General features: G+C 43.1%; 1 protein-coding gene across 2 annotated transcripts in view; it reads left to right on the top strand.

The window, feature by feature from the left end:
• The window catches only part of LOC110487776 (actin filament-associated protein 1-like 1), a 71434-nt gene extending 65283 nt beyond the window's left edge, over positions 1-6151 (top strand). For both annotated transcript variants that reach the window (XM_036943285.1, XM_036943284.1), the window contains exons 15-18: positions 2913-3080; positions 3247-3422; positions 3554-3649; positions 4802-6151. In XM_036943285.1, the coding sequence (XP_036799180.1) occupies positions 2913-3080; positions 3247-3422; positions 3554-3649; positions 4802-4828 (467 nt within the window). In that variant the 3' untranslated portion in view covers positions 4829-6151. The remainder of the gene's footprint in view (positions 1-2912; positions 3081-3246; positions 3423-3553; positions 3650-4801) is intronic.
• The last annotated feature ends 6498 nt before the right edge of the window (positions 6152-12649 follow it).

Genomic DNA, 12649 nt, shown 5'->3' with positions numbered 1-12649 from the left:
TCAAAGTCTACTGTCTGTCTGTCTGTCTGTCACTTCAAAGTCTACTGTCTGTCTGTCTGTCTGTCACTTCAAAGTCTACTGTCTGTCTGTCTGTCTGTCTGTCACTTCAGAGTCTACTGTCTGTCTGTCTGTCACTTCAAAGTCTACTGTCTGTCTGTCTGTCTGTCACTTCAAAGTCTACTGTCTGTCTGTCACTTCAAAGTCTACTGTGTGTCTGTCACTTCAAAGTCTACTGTCTGTCTGTCACTTCAAAGTCTACTGTCTGTCTGTCACTTCAAAGTCTACTGTCTGTCTGTCACTTCAAAGTCTACTGTCTGTCTGTCACTTCAAAGTCTACTGTCTGTCTGTCACTTCAAAGTCTACTGTCTGTCTGTCACTTCAAAGTCTACTGTCTGTCTGTCTGTCTGTCACTTCAAAGTCTACTGTCTGTCTGTCTGTCTGTCACTTCAAAGTCTACTGTCTGTCTGTCTGTCTGTCACTTCAAAGTCTACTGTCTGTCTGTCTGTCTGTCACTTCAAAGTCTACTGTCTGTCTGTCTGTCTGTCTGTCACTTCAGAGTCTACTGTCTGTCTGTCTGTCTGTCACTTCAAAGTCTACTGTCTGTCTGTCTGTCTGTCTGTCACTTCAAAGTATACTGTCTGTCTGTCTGTCTGTCTGTCACTTCAGAGTCTACTGTCTGTCTGTCTGTCTGTCACTTCAGAGTCTACTGTCTGTCTGTCTGTCTGTCTGTCACTTCAAAGTCTACTGTCTGTCTGTCTGTCTGTCTGTCTGTCACTTCAGAGTCTACTGTCTGTCTGTCTGTCTGTCACTTCAACGTCTACTGTCTGTCTGTCACTTCAAAGTCTACTGTCTGTCTGTCTGTCACTTCAAAGTCTACTGTCTGTCTGTCTGTCACTTCAAAGTCTACTGTCTGTCTGTCTGCCACTTCAAAGTCTACTGTCTGTCTGTCTGTCTGTCACTTCAAAGTCTACTGTCTGTCTGTCTGTCACTTCAAAGTCTACTGTCTGTCTGTCTGTCACTTCAAAGTCTACTCTCTGTCTGTCTGCCACTTCAAAGTCTACTGTCTGTCTGTCTGTCTGTCTGTCACTTCAAAGTCTACTGTCTGTCTGTCTGTCACTTCAAAGTCTACTGTCTGTCTGTCTGTCACTTCAAAGTCTACTGTCTGTCTGTCTGCCACTTCAAAGTCTACTGTCTGTCTGTCTGTCTGTCTGTCACTTCAAAGTCTACTGTCTGTCTGTCTGTCACTTCAAAGTCTACTGTCTGTCTGTCTGTCACTTCAAAGTCTACTGTCTGTCTGTCTGTCACTTCAAAGTCTACTGTCTGTCTGTCTGTCACTTCAAAGTCTACTGTCTGTCTGTCTGTCACTTCAAAGTCTACTGTCTGTCTGTCTGTCACTTCAAAGTCTACTGTCTGTCTGTCTGTCACTTCAACGTCTACTGTCTGTCTGTCACTTCAAAGTCTACTGTCTGTCTGTCTGTCACTTCAAAGTCTACTGTCTGTCTGTCTGCCACTTCAAAGTCTACTGTCTGTCTGTCTGTCTGTCTGTCACTTCAAAGTCTACTGTCTGTCTGTCTGTCACTTCAAAGTCTACTGTCTGTCTGTCTGTCACTTCAAAGTCTACTGTCTGTCTGTCTGTCACTTCAAAGTCTACTGTCTGTCTGTCTGTCACTTCAAAGTCTACTGTCTGTCTGTCTGCCACTTCAAAGTCTACTGTCTGTCTGTCTGTCACTTCAAAGTCTACTGTCTGTCTGTCTGTCACTTCAAAGTCTACTGTCTGTCTGTCTGTCACTTCAAAGTCTACTGTCTGTCTGTCTGTCACTTCAAAGTCTACTGTCTGTCTGTCTGTCACTTCAACGTCTACTGTCTGTCTGTCTGTCTGTCTGTCTGTCACTTCAGAGTCTACTGTCTGTCTGTCTGTCACTTCAACGTCTACTGTCTGTCTGTCACTTCAAAGTCTACTGTCTGTCTGTCTGTCACTTCAAAGTCTACTGTCTGTCTGTCTGTCTGTCTGTCACTTCAAAGTCTACTGTCTGTCTGTCTGTCACTTCAAAGTCTACTGTCTGTCTGTCTGTCACTTCAAAGTCTACTGTCTGTCTGTCTGTCACTTCAACGTCTACTGTCTGTCTGTCTGTCACTTCAGAGTCTACTGTCTGTCTGTCTGTCTGTCACTTCAACGTCTACTGTCTGTCTGTCACTTCAAAGTCTACTGTCTGTCTGTCTGTCACTTCAAAGTCTACTGTCTGTCTGTCTGTCACTTCAACGTCTACTGTCTGTCTGTCTGTCTGTCTGTCACTTCAGAGTCTACTGTCTGTCTGTCTGTCACTTCAACGTCTACTGTCTGTCTGTCACTTCAAAGTCTACTGTCTGTCTGTCTGTCACTTCAAAGTCTACTGTCTGTCTGTCTGTCACTTCAAAGCCTACTGTCTGTCTGTCTGTCACTTCAAAGCCTACTGTCTGTCTGTCTGCCACTTCAAAGCCTACTGTCTGTCTGGAGAGAAAAGAAGAGGAGAGGATGGAACCTGAGATTCCTGAGAAAACCTCATTAGCTTCGCTACTGACCTCTCTCTCTCTCTCTTCTGTATCTCTCTCCAATGTCTTTCTCTATCCTACTCTTCCTCTGAGGGAGAGAGAGAGAGGGAGAGAGAGAGAGAGAGAGAGAGAGAGAGAGAGAGAGAGAGAGAGAGAGAGAGAGAGAGAGAGAGAGAGAGAGAGAGAGAGAGAGAGAGAGAGAGAGAGAGAGAGAGAGAGAGAGAGAGAGAGAGAGAGAGAGAGAGAGAGAGAGAGAGAGAGAGAGAGAGAGAGAGAGAGAGAGAGAGAGAGAGAGAGAGAGAGGGAAAGAAGATGTTATGTCTTCTTCCCATAACCTCACCAGGTCTGACCTTTCACCTCTCACCCTTCTGTGACTTCCCCAGATGCCAATCAATATGGTCTCTATGGGAAAACACGAGCGGAGGAGGACGCTAAACACTACTTGAAAGAGAAAGAAGAGCTGGAGAGAGAGAGGGATGGAATACGGAACACTCTGCTGACACTGAGACAAGCGAGGAGAGAGGTGAAGGAGAGGTTGAAGACTGCTTCAGGTAAGAGGGGTCAGAACACACAAACACACAAAACATATCTCGGTAGGCTACAGTACTTAAACATACCTACAAAATATAATCAGCAACGCTCTACCACCCCCTACTGGAGCAACTATACAGGTGCTCCCTAATCAATTTCCTCTGTTTCGGTGTGTTCCTGGAGCAGAGGAGCAGAGGAGCTCCCTGAGTGAGCGTGTGTCCCAGCTAGAGGAGGCTTGCCGGGGGAAGGAGAGTGAGAGGGTGGACCTGGAGCTCCGTCTCACCCAGGTTAAAGACAACCTGCAGAAGAGTCTAGCAGGAGGAGCTCTGGGGGCACCTGGGGAGAGCAAACCCTCCAGCAAGGTACAACACACACAAATGTGCTCATGCATACGCACATACACGCACGCAAACACACACTCACACAAACAAATAGACCCACCAGCAAATAAATTATCAGTGGTGCTAATGATTTTAACTTGTGTGTGTCTCAGGTCTACAGCAGATCCTGCTGCTCTGGATCTATACCAGTCAGCTGTAAGAAACCTGTCTACTCTTCCTCTAAAGGATCAGTCATGATGAAAGCCAAGGTAAGTGTGAAAGACACACACAGTTTATCTGGGTCTCAAATTGTGCATCTGTCACTATCAGCCAGTTCCATAATCAGGTCAGTCTGTAACTATCAGCCAGTTCCATCATCATGTCAAAGTCTGTCTATCAGCCAGTTTCCTCATCAGGTCACAGTCTGTCTATCAGCCAGTTCCCTCATCAGGTCAGTCTGTAACTATCAGCCAGTTCCATCATCAGGTCAAAGTCTGTCTATCAGCCAGTTCCATCATCAGGTCACAGGGGTCTAATGGTGTACCAGCAGTTAGTGAGCACCTGAGGAGACAGAGGAGACCTGACAGAGGAGAACTGACAGAGGAGAACTGACAGAGGAGAACTGACAGAGGAGAACTGACAGAGGAGAACTGACAGAGGAGACCTGACAGAGGAGAACTGACAGAGGAGAACTGACAGAGGAGAACTGACAGAGGAGACCTGACAGAGGAGACCTGACAGAGGAGACCTCACAGAGGAGACCTGACAGAGGAGAACTGACAGAGGAGAACTGACAGAGGAGAACTCACAGAGGAGAACTCACAGAGGAGAACTGACAGAGGAGAACTGACAGAGGAGAACTGACAGAGGAGAACTGACAGAGGAGAACTGACAGAGGAGAACTCACAGAGGAGACCTGACAGAGGAGAACTGACAGAGGAGAACTGACAGAGGAGAACTGACAGAGGAGAACTGACAGAGGAGAACTCACAGAGGAGAACTCACAGAGGAGAACTCACAGAGGAGAACTGACAGAGGAGAACTGACAGAGGAGACCTGACAGAGGAGACCTGACAGAGGAGAACTGACAGAGGAGAACTCACAGAGGAGAACTCACAGAGGAGAACTCACAGAGGAGAACTCACAGAGGAGAACTCACAGAGGAGAACTCACAGAGGAGAACTGACAGAGGAGAACTCACAGAGGAGAACTGACAGAGGAGAACTGACAGAGGAGAACTGACAGAGGAGAACTGACAGAGGAGAACTCACAGAGGAGAACTCACAGAGGAGAACTCACAGAGGAGAACTCACAGAGGAGAACTCACAGAGGAGAACTGACAGAGGAGAACTCAGCGTGTGTGTGTGTGTGCGTGTAAAGTGTAATACACAAAAATATTTAACTGTTGATTTTCTTTGCAGGAATGGGAGTCGAAGAAATGCTCTTAGGGCATAAGGATGTTAATAGCAAGATTGGAGATGATTGGAGGCATATCAGAGATGTGGATGTGTTGTTCAGATTATTGTAGAGATGGACGAAATGGACACGTATTCAGGATATTGAGCCAGTGTACAGAAAGGATATTCATTTACCTTGATAAACGACAGAGAAAGGGACATTGAGAGATTTAAGAATGTTCCATAGAACAGGAATGGAAGACAATGGACATGGAAGGAAAACTCTGTGATTTACTGTACGAGCTTTAAAGGGATACTTCCAGATTTTGGCAGTTTAGCCCATTCCTAGCTCCATGCTACTGTAACTTCTCCTGTAGACTTCCAGTCATTTCACTAAAGTTAGTTAACAAGGGCTCCAGAACCTACCTTCAACGTCCTTGAAACTACACACAGAGACATAAAAATGGTATCCATGAGTTCCTCTGACTCTGGGTCATTTGATAAAAGGGCTTACACTTTTACTGCAGTGGGCTAAATCAGGGTCACACAGAGTGTTTATTGGTAGTCTTAAACAAATGTACTTTGAAACAAAAGTATACACCTCACACACATGGTTATGGGCCTTTAAAGAAAGAAGACATCTGTACCATGTCAGATACAGACTTAAAATGTATTCAGTTTTGAGTTTGCTTCCCAGTATTACACTTTATATACATAACAGAAGACTAACATTTTACAAAACTGTTTGACAGAGAAACAATGGATTTTTTAAAATAATCTTTGTTAAAGCAAGATTTGAGATAATCTTTGAAAAAGCAAGAAGCAAGAAAAATATAATTAACATTCCACCCATGAGTCCAAATAGAGATATTTTGTTAGTTGACTGCAAGAAAGGGCTACTTGTCAAAATCTCAGTTATTTGTTTTACATAATTTTCTTCCTTTGCCGCGGGAAGTAGGGTTGCTGATAGTAAATCTGAATCTTTTTTTATTTGTCATTTTTTTTGTAAGTAGTTCACTGCGCCTTTACTAGTCCTAGCGTAACGATATAGCTATCTGTTTTGTGTATAGTAGGATTATTTTCACACTGCACAATGGTCCTTTTCCCCTCGGACTATAAACAATACAATTATTAACAAATGGTGCTAATAATAGATGTAACTGTAAATATTATCTGAACAATGGACACCAGGTGCCAATACCTATCTACAGCAATTCACACCACTGATCCTTTCTAAAACGCATCAAATACAGAGCCTTAGGAAAGTATTCAGACCCCTTTACTTTTTCCACATTTTGTTACGTTACATCCTTATTCTAAAATATATATATATATATTTTAAATCCTCAATCTACACGCAATACCCTATAATGACATAGCAATAACAGGTTTTTAGAAATTTTTGCTAATTTATAAAAAATAAAAATAAAAACTGACATATCACATTTACATAAGTATTCAGACCCTTTACTCAGTATTTTGTTGAAGCACCTTTGGCAGCGATAACAGGATCAAGTCTTCTTGGGTATGATGCTACAAGCTTGGCACACCTGTATTTGGGGAGTTTCTCCCATTCTTCTCTGCAGATCCTCTCAAGCTCTGTCAGGTTGGATGGGGAGCGTTGCTATACAGCTATTTTCAGGTCTCTCCGGAGATCTTAGATCGGGTTCAAGTCCGGGCTCTGGCTGGGCCACTCAAGGACATTCAGAGACTTGTCCCGAAGCAACTCGTGCGTTGTCTTGGCTGTGTGCTTAGGGTCATGGTCCTGTTGTAAGGTGAACCTTCGCCACAGTCAAACTCCAAGCGGGCTGTCATGTGCCTTTTAGTGAGGTGTGGCTTCCGCTGGCCACTCTACCGTAAAGGCCTGATTGGTGGAGTGCTGCAGAGATGGTTGTCCTTCTGGAATGTACTTCCATCTCCACAGAGGAACTCTAGAGCTGTGTCAGAGTGACCATCAGGTTCTTTGTCACCTCCCTGACCAAGGCCCTTCTCCCCCGATTGCTCAGTTTGGCTTGGCATCCAGCTCTAGGAAGAGTCTTGGTGGTTGCCAACATCTTCCATTTAAGAATGATGGAGGCCACTGTGTTCTTGGGGACCTTCAATGATGCAGACATTTTTTGGTACCTTTCCCCAGATCTGTGCCTCGACACAATCCTGTCTCGGAGCTCTACGGACAATTCCTTCAACCTCATGGCTTGGTTTTTGCTCTGACATGCACTGTCAACTGTGGGACCTTATATAGACAGGTGTGAGCATTTCCAAATCATGTCCATTCATTTGAATTTAGCACTGGTGGACTCCAAGTTGTAGAAACATCTCAAGGATGATCAATGGAAACAGGAGGCACCTGAGCTTTGTTTCGAGTCTCATAGAAAAGGGGCTGAATACTTATGTAAATAAGGTATTTTCGTTTTTTATTTGTTTATTTTTTTTCACTTTGTCATTATGGGGTATTGTGATGTCATTATGGGGTATTGTGATGTCAGTATGGGGTATTGTGATGTCAGTATGGGGTATAGTGTGCATATTGCTGAGGACTTTTTTTATTAATCCATTTTAGAATAAGGCTGTAACGTGACACAATGTGGAAAAAGTCAAGGGGTCTGAATGCTTTCCGAGGCCACTGTAACCAGGTCATGTATTTTAACACAAGCAGACCCTCATTTGTGATCGATGTTTGCACTTTACTGATTTATTTCCTACTACCTGGAGGTGGTTTATGGGTTGTGATAAATACATGAATAAATACATGTTCTCAGAAAACCAACACTCCCATGTGTGCGTGTGTGTTTGTCTGCGTGTGTGTTTGTCTGCGCGTGTGTGTGTGTGCGCGTGTGTGTGTGTGTGTGTGTGTGTGTGTGTGTGTGTGTGTGTGTGTGTGTGTGTGTGTGTGTGTGTGTGTGTGTGTGTGTGTGTGTGTGTGTGTGTGTGTGTGTGTGTGTGTGTGTGTGTGTGTGTGTCAGGTGGGCTATTCACAGCTCTCCATATGTCCATTGGGTACTTGGTCAGGTCCACGTTACACAGGATTGAAATAAAGGATGGTGATCGTAGTGAACTGCATTTGAGTCTCCGGTTCATTGAAATGCACCAGAAGGCGCGTCTGATGTAGCTTGGTCCCAGATCTGTTGGTGCTGTCTCACCAATGACTTTAACAATTTCACAATTTCACAATAGGAGTTGGAAACAAACAGACCTGGGACCAAAAAACATTCCTTAACCCCTGACACTTCAACAGGTGACTATCCCAGAAATAAAGACAAAGGAGCACTCTGTTTCTGCATTGATCTGATTATTTATTGACCGGGTTAGATCTGATTGGCAGATTGGCTAAATTGATTATTGGCGTGTAGGCTAAGGTTAAGGACAGATCTGCATACAGTACTCTATTGGTACACCTGCAGATACTCTCACCAGTCCTGATTAATTTCTAGATAATCTGCGATCAGTGTTTCTTCCTATCAAAGTCAGCAGAGGATGTAGCAGCATCTAAAAAAAATTGTGGTGAGCTGTTTCCTGTGGTGGGCTAACAACACAGATCAGATCAGCTGTAAGAGCAGTAGGTTTGTTATTAGCATGAGGAAATGAGAACGCAAGAAGATACAATATATAAATCCACTGCACTCTCCAGTCAATGTAAATATAAGAGGTGATATACAAGTCCACTACACTCTCCAGTCAATATAAATATAAGCGGTGATATACAAGTCCACTCCACTCTTCAGTCAACTCTTCAGCCAGCAAGCTAACACAGCTCAGTAGAGCCCCAGTTACAGACCGATATGACACCTGCAGTGATACTGATGATCCTGTCCTGGAGCACAGGTAGGATTCTGTGGTAACACTAAACTTGACACCCAGCGTCATAATACGTTATGATACGGTCATAACCATGTCACAATATGTCATAACAACTGACATAACGTGTTATAACCTGTTATAACATGGTCATAACACTGTCATGACACATAGTGTATACAGTACCGTGAAAAGGTATTTACTTTTTTTTCTATGTTGTTGATACTGAACATGACCAAATCTTCAACCAAAACCTTATATTAGATAAAGAGAACCTGAGTGAACAAATAACACAACAATTATATACTTGTTTTATTTATTTAATTAACAAGTTTTGCAACACCCAACGCCCCTTCTCCCTCACTGTCACCGGTAATTGAGAATGAACCAGACTTTTTACTTTGTCAGAGTTTCCCCCAGATGGATATGATGATGATCAATCCACTTCCTTATCAAATGTGTTTCTGTTGCAGCCTCTCATGTGACAGCTTTCACTATCAGACTGGTCGTAGTGCTGCTGATCTTGCCCACCAGGGCCCTCTATCTGTACTTTAACACCACCAGGGCCCTCTATCTGTACTTCAACACCACCAGGGCCCTCTATCTGTACTTCAACACCACCACGGCCCTCTACCTGTACTTCAACACCAACACGGCCCTCTATCTGCACTTCAACACCACCAGGGCCCTCTATCTGTACTTCAACACCACCAGGGCCCTCTATATGTACTTCAACACCACCAGGGCCCTCTATATGTACTTCAACACCACCACGGCCCTCTACCTGTACTTCAACACCACCAGGGCCCTCTATCTGTACTTCAACACCACCAGGGCCCTCTATCTGTACTTCAACACCACCAGGGCCCTCTATCTGTACTTCAACACCACCACGGCCCTCTACCTGTACTTCAACACCACCAGGGCCCTCTATCTGTACTTCAACACCAACACGGCCCTCTATCTGTACTTCAACACCACCAGGGCCCTCTACCTGTACTTCAACACCACCAGGGCCCTCTATCTGTACTTCAACACCACCAGGGCCCTCTATCTGTACTTCAACACCACCAGGGCCCTCTATCTGTACTTCAACACCACCAGGGCCCTCTACCTGTACTTCAACACCACCAGGGCCCTCTATCTGTACTTCAACACCACCAGGGCCCTCTATCTGCACTTCAACACCAACACGGCCCTCTATCTGTACTTCAACACCAACACGGCCCTCTATCTGTACTCTATCATAGTGTATGTTCTCATATTAATGTCATTATCATAGTGTATGTTCTCATATTAATGTCATTATCATAGTGTGTGTTCTCACATTAATGTCATTATCATAGTGTATGTTATCACATTCATGTCATTACCATAGTGTATGTTCTCACAGTAATATCATTATCATAGTGTATGTTCTCATAATAATGTCATTATCATCGTATATGTTCTCATAATAATGTCATTATCGTAGTGTATGTTCTCACATTAATGTCATTATCGTAGTGTGTGTTCTCACATTCATGTCATTATCGTAGTGTGTGTTCTCACATTGATGTCATTATCATAGTGTATGTTCTCATATTAATGTCATTATCATAGTGCATGTTCTCATATTAAAGTCATTATCATAGTGTATGTTCTCACAATAATGTCATTATCATAGTGGATGTTATCATATTAATGTCATTATCATAGTGTATGTTCTCATATTAAAGTCATTATCATAGTGTATGTTCTCACAATAATGTCGTTATCATAGTGGATGTTATCATATTAATGTCATTATCATAGTGTATGTTCTCATATTAAAGTCATTATCATATTACATTGACTGTCCTTCCAGCACAGCCGTCCACACCCACAAATGTTTCATGTATTAGAGTGGATAAGGTGAAAGCATATACATTAAAAACATATAATAACATATAGGGGCTGATTCCCGGACACAGACTAAGCCTGGTCCTGACAAAAGTTGATCATCTCCATTGAACATGTTTCCTCTTTTTCACTGTTTTTTAAATTAGCAAAATAGTGAATAAACTTGATCTGACTTGACATCTTCATGCATGTAATCTGTGAATACAAGTTCAACCGAAGACTAGAGACTAGGCACTAGAGTTCATTACACCACCTTCTGTTTTATCAGTAGAAGGACCTTATCCTTGAAGGATTACCAGTTTTCCTCTACTCAGGTTTACAAATCACCAGACGAGTCGGGTTCAGACGAGGCGGGCTCAGAGGAGGGGGGTTCAGACGAGGGGGGTTCAGACGAGGCGGGCTCAGAGGAGGAGGGTTCAGACGAGGCGGGCTCAGAGGAGGGGGGTTTAGACGAGGGGGGCTCAGACGAGGCGGGCTCAGAGGAGGGGGGTTCAGAATGAGGGGGGCTCAGAGGAGGGGGGTTCAGAATGAGGGGGGCTCAGACGAGGCGGGTTTAGAATTTTTTTTTATTTGTATTTTTATTATTACAGCTTCAGTAGTTTTACAGAGGTATTCAATGATCGATTTAGTGTTATCCTTATTATTATGTCTAGATAGGCCACCAGGTCCTTCATAAAAAATGTAATACAAATTTAAAAAGTGCGGGAGTAATTGCCATGGATGGGAAGAAGAGGTCCCTGACCCAATAACAGTTGGTTGTATTCATGCAAGTGAAATGGGGCAGAAGCTAGTGAAGTTTTAAGGACGTTTTTATTATGTAACACATTAAGGGAGTTTCTCCGATGATGTACATTGATAAGCAATGAATGATATTTGGTCCCTCCACCACCCCCACAATACTATAGTACACTTAAGCAATAAGGCTGGAGCGGGTGTGGTATATGGCAAATATACCACAATTAATGGTTGTTCTTAGGCATGATGCAATACTGTCAGCCAATCAGCATTCAGAGCTCTAACCACCCTGTTTATAATATGGTATAAATACTTTAACATTCATTGTTGTGTTTTTGCAGACTTTACTGTAATACTTTACTGTATTATTTACAGTTAATTATAGTATATATACTATAGTAAAATAAATTTGTAGTATATATAGAGTTTTTGCAGATTTAGGTATACTGTATAGTATTTACTGTAGTGTTTATGAAGACTGTAGTAGTTACTGTAGTATTTTTGAAGACTGTAGTAATCACTGTAGTGTTTTTGCAGACATTACTGTAGTATTTACTATAGTGTTTTTGCAGACTGTAGTATACTTAAGAAATAAGGTCCGAGGGGGTGTGGTAATCAAATCAAAGTGTTTTAGTCACATACACATATTTAGCAGATGTTATTGTGGGTATAGCAAAATAATTGTGTTCCTAGCTCCAACAGTATGGTAATATCTAACAATTCTCAACAATACACACAAATCTAAAAGTAAAATAATGGAATTAAAGAATCTATAAATATTAGGACGAGCAATGTTGGCGTGGCATTGCCTAAAATACAGTAGAATACAGTATGAAATGACTAAATTACTATGTTAACAATATTAAAGTGACTAGTGTTCCATTATTAAAGTGGCCAGTGATTCCATGTCTATGTATATAGGGCAGCAGCCTCTAAGGTGCAGGGTTAAGTAACCAGGTGGTAGCCAGCCAGTGGTGGCTATTTAACAGTCTGATGACCTTGAGATAGAAGCTGTTTTTCAGTCTCTCGGTCCCTGCTTTGATGCACCTGTACTGACCTCGCCTTCTGGATGGTAGCGGGGAAAACAGGCCATGGCTCAGATAGTAATTATTGTAGTACTGTATAGTAAACTGTTGTATTTTTAAAAGTGGGCTTCCACCCATCCACTATTCCACCCCTCCACTATTCCATCCCGCCACTCATCCACCCCTCCACTATTCCATCCCTCCATCCCTCCACTATTTCATCCCTCCACTATTCCACCCCTCCACTCATCCAACACTCCACTCATCCACCCCTCCACTATTCCATCCCTCCATCCCTCCACTATTTCATCCCTCCACTATTCCACCCCTCCACTCATCCAACCCTCCACTCATCCAACCCTCCACTATTCCATCCCTCCACTCCTCCACTATTCCATCCCTCCAAAATTGTGAGTGAGCCCACTCCCTTGGCTGA

Source organism: Oncorhynchus mykiss, chromosome 14, assembly GCF_013265735.2.
Source record: "Oncorhynchus mykiss isolate Arlee chromosome 14, USDA_OmykA_1.1, whole genome shotgun sequence".
In the NCBI taxonomy this organism is placed as follows: Eukaryota; Metazoa; Chordata; class Actinopteri; order Salmoniformes; family Salmonidae; genus Oncorhynchus; species Oncorhynchus mykiss.
Note: the sequence above shows the minus strand (reverse complement) of the source record. Positions and strands in the feature narration are given on the sequence as shown.